Raw genomic sequence first — 13,649 nt, forward strand, 5'->3', positions numbered from 1 at the left:
TTACATAATGTCACGTGGTCGTGACATTAACGCATCCACCGGTTACGTTGACGGCGACGGCGACGAGAAAGCCAGGGACGGGCAGCTAACAGCTATCGCTGTAAAAGGCGAGTCAACTCACGATTGGCCCACTAGTCATTCGCACCGTCGCTTATCAACAGCCTCCTCCCATCATTCACTTGTTCACTGATTCACTCGCTCAGTATCTTCCTAATTCATTTACTTCTTCACTCACTCGCTCAGTCACTCACTTGCTCACTGCGCGCCAAGACGGCAATATGCAGTAGGTTGTCAAAAAATGGGCCCTTGACCCCACCTTTAGTATTCGAAAATACCTAGTGCCATGGTGCTCTTTGGACATAGGTGCTGTTGCACCACAAAAATCTGTAATCATCATCAGGTTATTAGAATGGGCACGCCCAGTTGGGCCTCTTTCGTTTACTCATACGTGCAGCAGTGGTCAACGGAGGCAGGGCAGAACTCACCTGTGTATGCCCAGCTGGGACTCCAGCTGGCTGACCCGCATCCGGGCGAGGTCGAGCTCGTGGCGGACCTTCCACAGCTGAGTGTCGCACACGGGGTCTCGGCACCGGCGTCGCTTGTGAGCCTCGTACACGGCATCGCGGAAGCTCAGCGACTTGCCCATGCTCTGTGCAACACACCGCAAGTCCAGAGTCACACATAGAAAACGACCGGACACCGGAATCGCGGTGTCAAGTAAAAAGCAGTCACGTGGTCTGAAACACGACCGCAAAGACGGCAACGGAGTGCCTGCACGAGCCAAACGTATCCAATACTTCTTGCCGTAGACGTATGTGCATCGCCGCAGCATAGTGCAAATGCCAACGCGCACCGCTTACTGCCTCGCGATAGAGTACAGGCGTTATTTCAGGCACCAGAAAAGCGTCCAGAAAATTTATAGCCAAGCAGACGAGGTCCCACAGGTGGTTTCGGTGGGCCGACCAGAGTCAAGCCATCTCAGTGGGTGGTTAAGAATAGGGAAACGAGAGGGCTGAGTGGTCATTGTAACCTGAAGAAGACATTGTTCTAGGTTTGCGTAGGAACAGGGGCAGCTGCGGAGAAAGGATCCCAGACGGGCAGACGTAAGGATAGACTGAGTCTGATCTTCCGCAAAGGATGGAAACGGGAGGTGCCAATAATAAAGTTTTTCATCACCATCCACTTTGCTCACCAGGGAGATAAGGGCCAGCCAGCGGCCCGAGGGTCCGCGGCTCCCGGAGGCGACGCGGGCGCGCAAGTAACGGAAGTAGAGGTGCTCCAGAAACAGCAGCAGCAAGGTGAGCAACACTCCGCAGCCCAGCAGTAGGAATGCGCTCATAAACTGGTTCACGTCGAGAGGGTTGCTCGCGTTGCGCTTTGCCTTGTCCGGCTTGCAGGCGCCCTGCAGCCAGAACCGCTGGAGACGCTCCAGGTCACCACGTTCTCTGCGCAGAACGTAAAGAGAGGGTGCATGATGGCCTTCTTACTCGAGAGATGCGTAACAGCTAGAGAACCCCGGTAGACTTCAGTAGCCGGCAGAAACGGGAATGTCTAACAAATGGGCAATCCAAGATGGCACTTGAGGGAGTCCACACACTTGCCTGAGTGTAAAGTTGTCGTGCCTTTGAACCTTCCAGAAGCACAAACAATGATTTGAATTTTTATTCGCGTCCCATAGCTAGACTAACCGCTTTGGGCAAAAGCAGCTTCAAGGAAACTCTGAAACAAAGGCAAAGTACCCCGATGTTTATGCTCCGGCAGTCACTCGGCAAGTTCCTGCAAGACATCCACGGAGTAAGTACACAGAGTCCACTTGGTGAGAGCTCACCGGTATTCAATCATCTGTCGGTTGAACATCTGCAGGTACTTGGACTTCTTTGGCAGCGCGAATCCGTATCCGGTCATGGCGTACCACGAGCCCACGGTGAGCAGGCGGCACTCGTCGTCCTGACCAACCAGGTAGTCCAGCACAGTGGCGTCGTACACGAAGGCGTCCAGCTCCCCTCGCTTGACGGCCCGAATGCCTTCGAGGACCGTGGACCGGTTGAATTGCCGCATGTAAGAGTACATCTTGGGCTTATTCTGCTTAAGCACTGCCTCCGTGTTTCCTTTCGGGATGGTGCCGAACCGGAACGGAGGGTCCACCTGCATTGGGTTCTGCAGCTGCGCGTCGCGGCCCGCGTTGGGACAGGTCAATTACCGGGAAGAGTGCGGCACGCTGCAATTCACTAATCTCTGCTGTGTTATGCTCGGACTCGACTAGGAGGGACCCTTTTGGATTGGCAAACATGACTTCTGCACACGACAGAGCGCGTTCGTGCCGTTGCCGCTGTTCCTAAAGTGGGATTTCTCTTGGTAGTTTTTTTTTAATTTATTTCAGGGCCTCTTACTTGGCTGCCTGTTTCCATTCAGGAAAGTGCTTTTTCCTGCCTCTATAGTCAGGCTCGGTTGCCTACATGTCCCAGGTACCCGCAATGCAGTCTCACATCTGTACTGCTTTCCGGATACAAGAAAGCACACAACGCCATCGTATCCTATCATAATTACTGATTGGAAAGGTACAGTTGCAACAAAACAGAAAGAGCCGCGTAGTGCTTTGAACCGGCCAATCAGAGCTACGAACGCATTTGATAAACGACGGAGCAAAGCTGATTTATTGAATTACCTCAGGTTTTAGATGCACTGCACTGCACTGCACTAAACTATCTTACCACCTCACAGAACGCAATAGACTCGCAATGAAATTTAATATTCAGGTCTGCGACGGAGGTAGCGGCCATGATATTGTGTCCACCACTAAGTAGTCACTCGAAACTCCACTGAATAAAATCTAGTTGGAACATAAAATGATGTATACTGTGCTTCTTTGTGTGGCTCGTCACTTTTAAAACGTATTTCGGTGTTTTTTTCTAATCAGGGCACCACCAACTGAAGCGCGCAAACTGAGGTAGCTTCCTCGCTTTTACTGACAGCAGGCGGAAGCGGTAAGCGTAGAAGCGATGCACTGCAACCGAAGCTCGCATGCTATGCACTACTTTTGCTCCCCGTTAGGCATGAGATACCGCGAGACTTCCTTGACGCTTTTTGCGTCGCAGTTACTTAAGTATGCAATACATTAAGCTGCCGTTATCGGCAAACTCAGACTAACATCATTCGGAAAGCGCAGCGAACCTGATGCCGAACGTGACGCTGAGCCTACCGAAACATTCCAAACATTTCCGTCCGAACGGTAGGCAGCAGAAAGAAGAAGCTTGAGCCTATATTTTTCTCCTAAAGTAGGTGTACGTATTCGATGCCTTGCAAGAAAGGCGCAGCCTAATCTGGGCGCAGCCAATACCGGTTTGTAGCTAACACGCCCTGTCACCCGTCGCAGATTGCGCCACGCATTTTTTGCAATGCATTTGATGCTTACGCTTACCGTTAACGATGAGATACACTACATTTTTTGTTTCTATCTCTCAGAACTCTAAAACTAGAAGCTAGCATGTGCCTTTTAATTAACACTGTCGTAATCGAAACCCATGCGCAGGGTCAATCACAATTAGAGGGAACACGGTCGCCAAGCCGGTAGCAAACCCGTGCAAAGGGGCGGATGACAAGAAGCACCACGTCAAGGTCCCTCTTCCGTGTGTCATTCTGCATTGATTCAAGAAAGGTTTAGATGCAGTGGCACTCCACAGGAACGTGGCCACGCGGAGCCGTGTTTTCTCTAAGTGTGATTGACCCTGCATCCTTGTCCCAGAGTGGGACGCGGTTCGTTCTGTATCGAGCACGTACCCGGTGGTCCTCGATGCCGATGAGGTTGTAGTACTCCTCTCGGGTGATCATGAATGCGGCCAGGTTGGCCGTGTAGATGGCCAGGAAGACGACGGCGAACATAGCCCACACGTTGGACATGAAGCGGGCCGTGTAGCCCCGTGGGCAGTCCACGTTCACCGCCGCCCCGAACAGGATGGCCCACACCAGCCAGTAGGTGCGGAACAGCGAGAACCGATGCTCTGCGACGGAGAAACACGCGAGACAAACGAAATGATGACTGTCTTATGACGAAAGGCACATTTGCACAATTAGGAAAAAAAAGCAATGAGCTCATAGGATGCGAATACGCGGAATGAAGTACGGAATGGAGCCCACGCTCTAACAACGTGACTTCTTGTGTGCCTCTGGAAACAGTAGTAACACTGGATGCAGTAATGAAAATGGATTACACAAAGTTAAAAATCAGTCGTTTTCGAGTCAACCAAAGCGCACCTCTGGGAGGAGTGATCCGCATGTCGTAGCCGGAGGGGCTCATCCACTCGAACACGAAGATGGAGAAGGCGGCTACCTGGATGCTCACCAGCAGGATGAGCAGCCATGACACCGTGTCGAAAGGTTCTGCGCATGGAACGTTCAAAGAACAGCTCGGAATGCGTAAATAAATTCTGATTTCAAAATCGTTTTCAAACTGTGCATGCCTGGCTCACGAGTGCCCGTCGAATGTTACACGATTACTCCTGTCAAGCCAAGCACTGACGCGATGTATAACTCGAATATTGAGACTGGTCCATGTAGTGACCGTCACAATAGTCAAATGAGCGTCTAAGCATCAGCGACCTACAACTCGATCTCAGTTAAAGCGGCTCATGGAGACCTTTTGTTACTTTGGACACACATTTCCAGACAAATTATCAAAGCAGCTGCTTTTATTAACGACTTGGTTACTTTGAGAGGAATGTTATTCCTGCATCGCAGATTATGTCTCTAGAACATAATGTTTGAGAAACGTTCTTGCGTTAGGTTCCTATACTGCGTTTTTGAGACATATAGTTACAGTACGCCTATAGAACATGACGACGATCCCTTAGTATTTCATCCCAGATTTTTCCTCCTTCACCATTACATCTCTTCCTTCATTTCTGCTCATTGGGAACACCCAACCAAAACGTTGTTGCGATGAATTTGTCCCCCTTAAATTCTCATTTTCTCTCACCGAGAAAGGCCTTAGGTGAGATGATGCCAGTCCGCTTAGCTACCACGATGGCAATTCCAGTCTCTAGGAAGGGCACGGTGAAATCCACTGCCGTCTGCCTGTCGGAGTTGATCTTGATGGAGGTGACCACGATGTCAGCCTTGCCCTCCAACAACTCGGCGATTAGCCCGTTCCACGTGCCATTCTGCAAATGCAGGTCAAATCCGCATTCCCATCGCCGCATTAAATCAACACTGAGGGCCAGCTCAGAGTTGATCTCTATTAATAAATCACTAGTAAATCCCGTATGTGAAAATGCTAATGTGTTCTAAGCCATTTTTAAGCCCTAACTTGTGAGCAATAAATATGCACTTTGGTGCTCGACAAACATCCACAGAACCGCAAAGAACTGCCCAACTGAACCTTGCGAAGAACAAAAACTCCATAAAGTCATTCTGAGTGTCCTTTAATAAGACCACCCAGGAGGCAATCACAGGCAGTAAAAAACCACTGTTTACGAAGGCAGAATTAGTACTCTGAACAGAACAACATTTAATAGAGCAATCTTTGCATTACGATAGGCTGTTGTTGCCAAAAGTAGTATTTCGGCTGGACACCGGGGAAAATCCGAAGCGAAGCGCTACAGCGGAGTAGTTGGGCCCATGCCAATGTTATATAATCATCTGAGATTTTGCACTCATACACGATGTCACAATTAAGCAGAGAATTTTTATGATCTTTTTAGAAAAGGTACTCTAAGAGCCCTGATCTTCGTAATTTATGTTTTAAGAATTTGCGACTTTAAACAGCAAATGTGAGGCGCTGGAAGAGACACAAAATTTAAATTTCATTCACGAGTTTATTACGGGCCTGGTCGAAAATGGCGCCAGACTCCATCCCAAAACACGACTATTATATTGTGTTCGCGTCTCGTAACGGCCAGATTTTCTGTTTGCTCTCCCCGACGCGACAAAGCCAGTTCTTTCATGACGCCAGGTCATTACGCCAACAGTTGCTGTTAAGATAAGAATTTCGATCTTTACAATAAGTTCAAATAACGGAATAAGACAAGACTTTATCTGTGTACGTAAGCTCGTTGCACTCACTTCTTGGACGCCCCAGGTTTCGTCCTCGACTCTGTGGATGTCGTAGGTGAAGCCGAGGTCCTGGGCGAACTTCTGCAGCAGGTCTATGCAGAAGCCCATGCAGCACTTGTAAAAAGTGGAATTCTTGCGGGCGGCCGTGTCATTGATGCTGCATGACAAAAGGGAAACAAGACGCCCATTGAAACGCCGGCTGCCGTCCTGCAGCGGCAGAGTAGAGTTGAGGCTGCTGTAAGCATATGGTGGGATTATCTTTGGGATTATTCTGAAAGGCAATTGCTCTATCATAGCGACACCTAAAAGTGATTAAACTTGGAGATTTCGCGGCACTGATTTGTGATCTGGACAATCTACGCCGGTCGTCATGCATAAAATCTCCCAGCATAGTCATTAACAGCTGTTCTCACCATCTGAAGTCCACATGAGAGACTCGAAAAATTTAGGACAAGGCGAGAAGCCGCCCTCCTGTATGACCGGTTTTGTCATCAGTCATAAACCCGCTATAGTTAGTGGCATGCACAGCCACGTTTTTATTTTTCAGTCTTCTTTTTATTAGTCCCATAATAGTGTTATCAGTCATGCTAGCCGGTGTGGTAGCTTCTTTACCGGGTTGGAAAATTTGTGTGTCTGTGTCAGCGTGGATCTGTGCGCGCACTCGTATAAGTGGGTCCTCGTGCGTTCATTTCCTGAGTGTTGTGAATATTTTCTTTAGAGCGGCACTGATAAACGCGAAATGATCGAAGAAAGGAAGAGACAAAATCGTAAGGTGACTTTAATTGCTTTGCAAATTTTGGTCAAATATTTTACATGCTCTGTGACGACTCTCAGAATTAGCTTGGCTTTTTCCATTATGTATAAAGTTTAACACGTTTTAAATATTCACAGAAATGGCAAGAGAGCAGAGCGCGGGAAATGGGAGGCCAAAAAATCTATAAGCACAGGCATTTTTGCACCCGTTCCTATCTCTATAATTTTTCGTCCCTTGGTTTTCTCCCCTTCTGCTTTTGCGCTGTTTCTTTGATTATTTATGATAAACCAACTATCCAGAGGTGATTCTCAATCATGATTTTGCTCCTAATATTTGTTTTCCAAGGCTCGCATAGTTGTCTTGTGTATTCTAAGAAATATTTGATCCTTTTCTTTACCTTTCAAAAGAAAACCCCCGCTAATTCGGCACAATGGGCAGGTGGAGAATATAAACGCAAGCCAGCAAAAATGACTGAGGCCGATGACGTTCTGTGTGAGATTTCTTTGCATTTGGGCGTCAGGAACCAGCAGGTCAATTCCCACCGGGTTAAAAGGCGATGAAAATGTCTTCAAGGCGTCGGACACATCGCGACAACCGGCGCCAACTACGCACCACGTTTATAGCAGCCTGACGGCGAGGAGGCATCACTCCAGCCAGCCGTAGAGTTTCTCAAAATGCCACAGGGAAAAAAGTGGCGCCACCGTCTATGAGATTTTCATAAAGGGCACTTCATCGAATGCGTAAATGCACAAAGGTGAGGTATCGTATTTAGCTTTTCTAGCCAAAGCTAAAAATTTCAGTTCTGCCTTAAAATTCGTATGTGCGGCGTGATGCGCTTCTGTGTTCGCAGGTTGCGCTGCTTTATTCCTGCATTGTTTTCTTCAATAAATGTAACGCGAGTGAAAGTTTGGTGCTAGCCGGTATGAAAACCTTCGCAGCATTTTTTAGAGGTTTGTAGCCAGAATATTCACTCCATGACGACCATATTCACGTATTATTGTCCAACAATAGCCAAGCCAAATCCAATATCTCATCTTCCGGGAATGTCTGCGCCTCTACATATTAGATGAACTATCGCAGCGCAACTTTAACCTCTAGGTTACACTGAAAAACTCCATCCCGCCCGGAATTTAAGCACCCAGAGAAGCGAAAAACGCCCGTGGAGAGAGCGCGCTCGCGTTAGCAACTTGTCCGTGTACGCGAATTTATTATTATTTTTTGGGGGGGAGGGGGGGGTAAACTGATTCCATCTCTAGACACACAGTTCTGTTGTGTGTCCGGTAACCTGACTGCCGTGTTACTGTTTACAACGGTCGTAGAATCTATTCACGGTACCACGAATCGGCATCTTGATGAAGCGCAGTTGATTATTCGGCTTTTGTTTCAGTTTCTGAAATGGCACAGGCGTAGACGAAAGCATTTTTTCATCAGCGTCCTGACGTCCCTCTCTGGTCACAAGAACACGAAAAACGAGGCATAGCAGTAGCGGCAATTCTGGACAGGCGATATATTTCTATTTACATACGGGAAAATGTGCCAGGTTTCATGCGTGAGATTTTATTTATTGAATAATAGCAGGCGTGACTGATGTTAGGCGAGTTGATATGCCATTTTCAAGAAGAACAGCTCGAGCTAGACAAGGACTGAAAGAAGACACACATGGACTGGCGCTTTCCGTGTGTGCCTTCTTTCAGTCGTTGTTTCATTCGCTCTGTGTTTCTTGAATGCAGGCCTGAGTTGCACAAAAATTGAGAAGCTCGCGCTTCGAAAAGAAAAAAGAAAAAAAGACTAATGCGCATTTAAAATCATAGCCACGCACAAGCCCCGTCTCCTTCTCTCTCTCTTTGAAGCGCGATCAAAGTTCAAAGGAAGCGACGACGGCACCCAGCGAAGCTTCCCCACCGAAGAGAGACGGCTCAAGTAATGTATATTTGATGAGCGCAGACAGCGGGCTAGCAGCGGCTGCGATTCTTCCGTTGAGCGCGAAGACACCGTTGCAGTCGACTCTTGGCGAACTTGTCAAGTTGTCATGGCTGCGGCTGTCGCACTGATGCTCCTGCCTCTCCTACTGCAGATGGAGCAGCTTCGGTTCAACACGTCCCCGCTCGTTTTAGGCAGGGGCATTGGATGACAAACTGCTGGTTACGGAAGACTGGGCGGAAAAGTAAACCCGTCATTAAATCGATCTCAGGGGGGACGACGACGATGCTCCCGGCGATCGATCGATTTCGTCAGCTCGCGATACGCACTGCGACCGCTGCGGCTGCAAAGTGAGCCGCGCCCACCGCCTGATGTGAGTTTGAAAGGGCGGCGTCGGTACGCGCGTTGCTCTCACTGCCCGTCTTGCTCCTCTTCCCGAGTGCTGGCTTTTACGTCGGCCGCAGACAGATAACCGACCCTGAAATGCGTGACCCGTGGGAGAGCGTGGCCTTTTGGAGAGGATGCTCTCACTCAGTTTCTGAAGGAGCGAGGAGAGAGCGAAATGTGTAAAGAAGTTCTCATGGGAAAAGAAAGAGCAGAGCGGATTGAGGGGGCCTGAGATTTATCCACTAGAAAATGACTTTCGCTGCTTACAGTAGTGAAATGAACGGCGTATCTTTTGATCTCTCGGTACTGGCAAACAAAAGCTAAAGCGAGACGTACAGCACCGTTGCCACCACATTGCAGTGTCGTCCTGATGGCTGAGCTGTTAAGTAGTTGAGAATATCTTGGTGCGCGCTAGTCTTCTTACGCATCGCGAACCATCGAGCAGCGTGAAAAACGGTGGCAGTGAATAAAAATGGTTGTGAGGAAAGAAAATGACGCAGTAACTGTCTGACGTATCTCGGTGGACACCTCAACCTCCTTCCCGCTTTTCTTCGCTCCCTATGAAATGCCGAAATGGTGGATAGTTGGTTTATCATCTTTAAAGTGTTGGTGTGCTTTAATCACACATAAGAGCTTACAACACGGAACAGGACAGGAACGTGCGCGAACTTTCAACTCTTCGCTTTCAAATTTCAACGGCGAAATAACTGTGAACACTCTGGGCCCATCGACCATAGTATATTGGGTTGATTTGCTGAGGTGGACGGAACGAACGAAGTTTGCGTCCCGAGGCTTCCCGGCTCTTTAATGGTCGGTGCTTGTACGGTGGCCACTGACCCACAAGGCACTAGAGCAGACACTAACGTGTCATCGTCCCATATTTTCTTTGAAAAGCGCTACGAAATCTTCAGAGGAGGAGCGCAGTCCGTGGGCTATACGTGCACACCGTGGTAGGGAGGAGCATGCCGATGTGTCACGCCAGCAGGCGCAGCTTTTCGCACCGTCTTTAGGTTGTGCAGTAGCGAGCTTGCATAGCTTGGAGGCTATTATTTACAGCACGCTTAACCGGAATTATTAATAACGCCACACGTTTTATTTCTTGAACATGGGGACACACATCAGCCAACAGGCCGGCGGACATCCTTAGCATGCAGCTTTCTCTACAGACTCAACTTTACTCTAAGCGGCGTCGCATTCATAACTACACTTTACCTTCACACTTCCTCGCCACTACTGACGGCCGTGCTAGAGTTAGTTGCCACACACATAGTTTACACTCACCCCCGCAGCATTGCCTCTGGCACGACGCGACACTTGACGGCTCGGCCGCTCTCGCATTCGCCGGTCTCATTGTCCGGCTGGCCCATGTTCAGGAAGGGGCGCTCCTCCATGAACGTCACCTGCACCAGGCAGTCACGCTCAGCATGATTGCGTAAAATCAGTGGCAGGTAGTTCATGCTTTCATTCACACAGCACGAAGACCAACACGGACAAGATGGGAGGCATCACAAAGCGTTCGTTCGTGTTCGTGTTCGTGTTCGCGCTGTGTGAATGAAAGCGTGGTTGCAGCCAGTGACGATGTATGAGTTTGGGACTAATGCGGTGCTTAAGCCTCGGCATTGACCCGCTTGTGGACGTGGCGTACAGACGCGATAAGTGCCAAATGGAATTCTGAGTTTGCATTCAAGAAGCATATTTAGTTTCGCCGCTGCACAGAATTTGTAAAAGCAATAAAAAGAATACTGGTGAAGTCATATCTGGCGAGAATTTATTCACAGCTTACTAATATGTTCTCATTCATATTCTTACACCTGTTCTTGCGAAGCAGCGTGTTGGATTGGTTCCTTACCAGCGCCAGAATCCACAGAAATGCTCCGCGCTAATTATTGACAACTAGCGATCGGCTGAATGATGGTCGTGAGAGAGAAAAGAGTTTCAGGCTGCCAAAATTCAGCCATACTTATTTGAAACAAGTGCGTACACGTCATGGGTCGTGTATAAGAATTGCGCATAGTATGCAGCAAGGCAGCAGCAATGCATTACCAGTAACAAGGTGACACAGCAACGTAAAATGACATCGGCCTAAGTTAATGCAACATGCTTACTTCATGTAAATTTTAATGAAGCCGTTGTACAGGTAGCTTGTGCCACACAGAGTACAGCGAATGACCGAGCGCATCGCATGTTTAATCGACTTATCACCGCATGGTTCCAGATTACATCCAGGAATCTGCGCGCTGTGCCATAAAAAGGCGCCTGTGACGTCACGTGAATGCCTCCTACAAGAAATGATTAAAGACTGGCATATTTTAAGCATCTAGATTAGGATCTTCCAGACATATTCCTGGCAGAAATAGCAGCGCAAGTCTAATGCGCGCTGCTAACTGATAACTCGAGCAATGTAGGACCCGTTAAGAAGAAAACCGCAAATTATGCAAACATTTACGCTCATCAGAGACTGAAAATGTTTTTTTTTTTTCGTAGAATGTGCGAACAGGCTTACTTTGAGGTTGAATTTTTCTGGGACGCCCTTGGGTGGCACGAGCTCTTCGCCGGGCCAGACAATGTCTTTGATTTCGATTCCTTTCTGCGTCCAGCCCCCGATCTAGAGAGACATTTGGGAAAACTAGCTTAGATATGTAGAGAAAAACAGAATAATCGAGAGACATGAACAATGCGCTGTAGTATACGTCACTGCTCATACCAACACGCCTGCAAGAAGTTCAAAAAGAAATATCTATGACATATCCCCTTTTTTAACTTTTATAATTGAATAATAAAAAAAGTCCCTAATTTGACGCATCCACAAAAATTTATTCTATCATTCCTTCATTTTCATGGCTGTTGACAACTTTCCTTCTCACGCCTGGGTGTGTAAAGCCATACTTAAATTATTATTAGTATTATTATTACCATTACTAAAAGAGACAGATTGAGAAACACAATATTGAGCACTTTACTCAACTTGTAACAACATTCGCCTGATTTCAATTCAGAAGAAGCCTTAGGTCTTGCTTAAATCTTGGCCAATTTTCTCTTGGACAACCTGTTTCTTCCCGTATAAATCAACTGGCGCATGGAGATATATGACAAAAATACTGCTTACCCGGTCCCAGTACCCTTCCTTGTTAAGGTTGAGAATGTCCAGTTCGACGTACTTCAGCGTGCCGTCCGGCAGGAATTCGATGTTGGGGGCACCCTTGGTCTCGATGGACACGTTCCGAAGGTAGCTGCAGTGATTGCACCGTCCCTTACCAGCACGTAAAATTAATTCACGTTTTGGTTATTGCGTTCCCAGGCACATAAGATAAAAATGGCAAAGAAACCTGAGCTGCGATGAGTTTGCAGGTATACTCGAGAGTCAAGACAACTTTAAAGGCCCGTGTTTAAGAACGAGCACAGACACGGCGGAACGCTGCACCACACTACGCGATGTCGGTTGGCTGAAAAGCGAGTCACCAATTAGTGAACAAGACTTGTGTACAAAGGCTTTGCAGGCTGTGCGAATTTACATGACAATAGAGAGCACTCCGTGGAAAGCCCTCTCCGGTCACTGATTTCTTTTCCCTTCATATTTTTTCCCTTTCATCCATCCTAATTGTTCAGCCAATAAATTTTACTTCAGTATTGCTTATTTGCGCGCGATAACAATCTAGAACAAGTCTTTCAGCACCCTGAGATAGCAAACGCCACCAATAGAAAGGCCTGCTTGATGCAGCAGGCATCGTGTGCTCGCTCACCGGAAGAAGGTGTCCCCCTGTGACCAGTGGGCGGGGCGTCCCGGCTCGTAGCAGCGCAGTCCCGGAGTCAGCGTGGCGTTGGCGTTGGCCGGTTCGTTGACGAACAGCTCTAGGCCGTGGCCCAGCACCAGCACGGCGCGCTCGATCTCGTCGAAGAGCTTCGCCAGTGAGGTGTTGTAGTGAATGCCTGCATAAGGTAGAGCCACATGACTCAAGTAGTGAGGTCAGAGCAGTGCTGAAAAACCCTATGTCCGGAAGTAATCGTGCCAGTCTGATCTAAACAGCAGATCACAGTGAATCATCAGTGGCCCAAAGCACCTCTTCAGTAGTGGTATAATATTTCGTGAAACAAGCCTTCCTCATTAGACTTCATTTTTCGAAAAGTGGGAACAACGCACGATGCAATAAAGAAAGGTAAACATTATCCAGAGCAAGCAAGACCGAATTGCGGGCTAGTTGGTTGTAAAGAGCCTTTCCGGGACGATCCCCGCACTATCTGATCATGGACAGTTGCGTCTTATTAACGTAGCTTGAGTGATGACGTGGTCGCCACTGTTAACCATTAGGAAAACGGTACAATTTAAACCAAATCCTGCTAATTAAAGGGCGGTAAGCTTCCAAACTCACAAACGTTTGAATGGGACATGAATACTTGCCTGCTGAAAAGCGGAATTCTGGATTAAATTTTTAAAAGCAATACTCGCCTTAGAAATCAAATTTCTCAAAAGGATGACTCAAGCTTGGTCAAAATGTAACTACTAAACTACTGCTTCATTAGTCTAGCTCCTACAAAAAATTGC

General features: G+C 47.9%; 1 protein-coding gene across 1 annotated transcript in view; it reads right to left on the minus strand.

Moving 5' to 3' along the window:
• Nmdar2 (glutamate ionotropic receptor NMDA type subunit 2) overlaps positions 1 to 13,649 on the minus strand; it is a 160,817-nt gene that overhangs the window by 7,093 nt on the left and 140,075 nt on the right. The window contains exons 7-17 of the mRNA XM_077633687.1: positions 12,850 to 13,036; positions 12,216 to 12,339; positions 11,613 to 11,714; positions 10,391 to 10,509; positions 6,058 to 6,205; positions 4,973 to 5,156; positions 4,252 to 4,377; positions 3,778 to 3,998; positions 1,829 to 2,163; positions 1,193 to 1,445; positions 486 to 649 (exon numbers count right to left, since the gene is read on the minus strand). Of these exons, the coding sequence (XP_077489813.1) occupies positions 486 to 649; positions 1,193 to 1,445; positions 1,829 to 2,163; positions 3,778 to 3,998; positions 4,252 to 4,377; positions 4,973 to 5,156; positions 6,058 to 6,205; positions 10,391 to 10,509; positions 11,613 to 11,714; positions 12,216 to 12,339; positions 12,850 to 13,036 (1,963 nt within the window). The remainder of the gene's footprint in view (positions 1 to 485; positions 650 to 1,192; positions 1,446 to 1,828; positions 2,164 to 3,777; positions 3,999 to 4,251; positions 4,378 to 4,972; positions 5,157 to 6,057; positions 6,206 to 10,390; positions 10,510 to 11,612; positions 11,715 to 12,215; positions 12,340 to 12,849; positions 13,037 to 13,649) is intronic.

Source organism: Amblyomma americanum, chromosome 8, assembly GCF_052857255.1.
Source record: "Amblyomma americanum isolate KBUSLIRL-KWMA chromosome 8, ASM5285725v1, whole genome shotgun sequence".
Taxonomy (NCBI): Eukaryota; Metazoa; Arthropoda; class Arachnida; order Ixodida; family Ixodidae; genus Amblyomma; species Amblyomma americanum.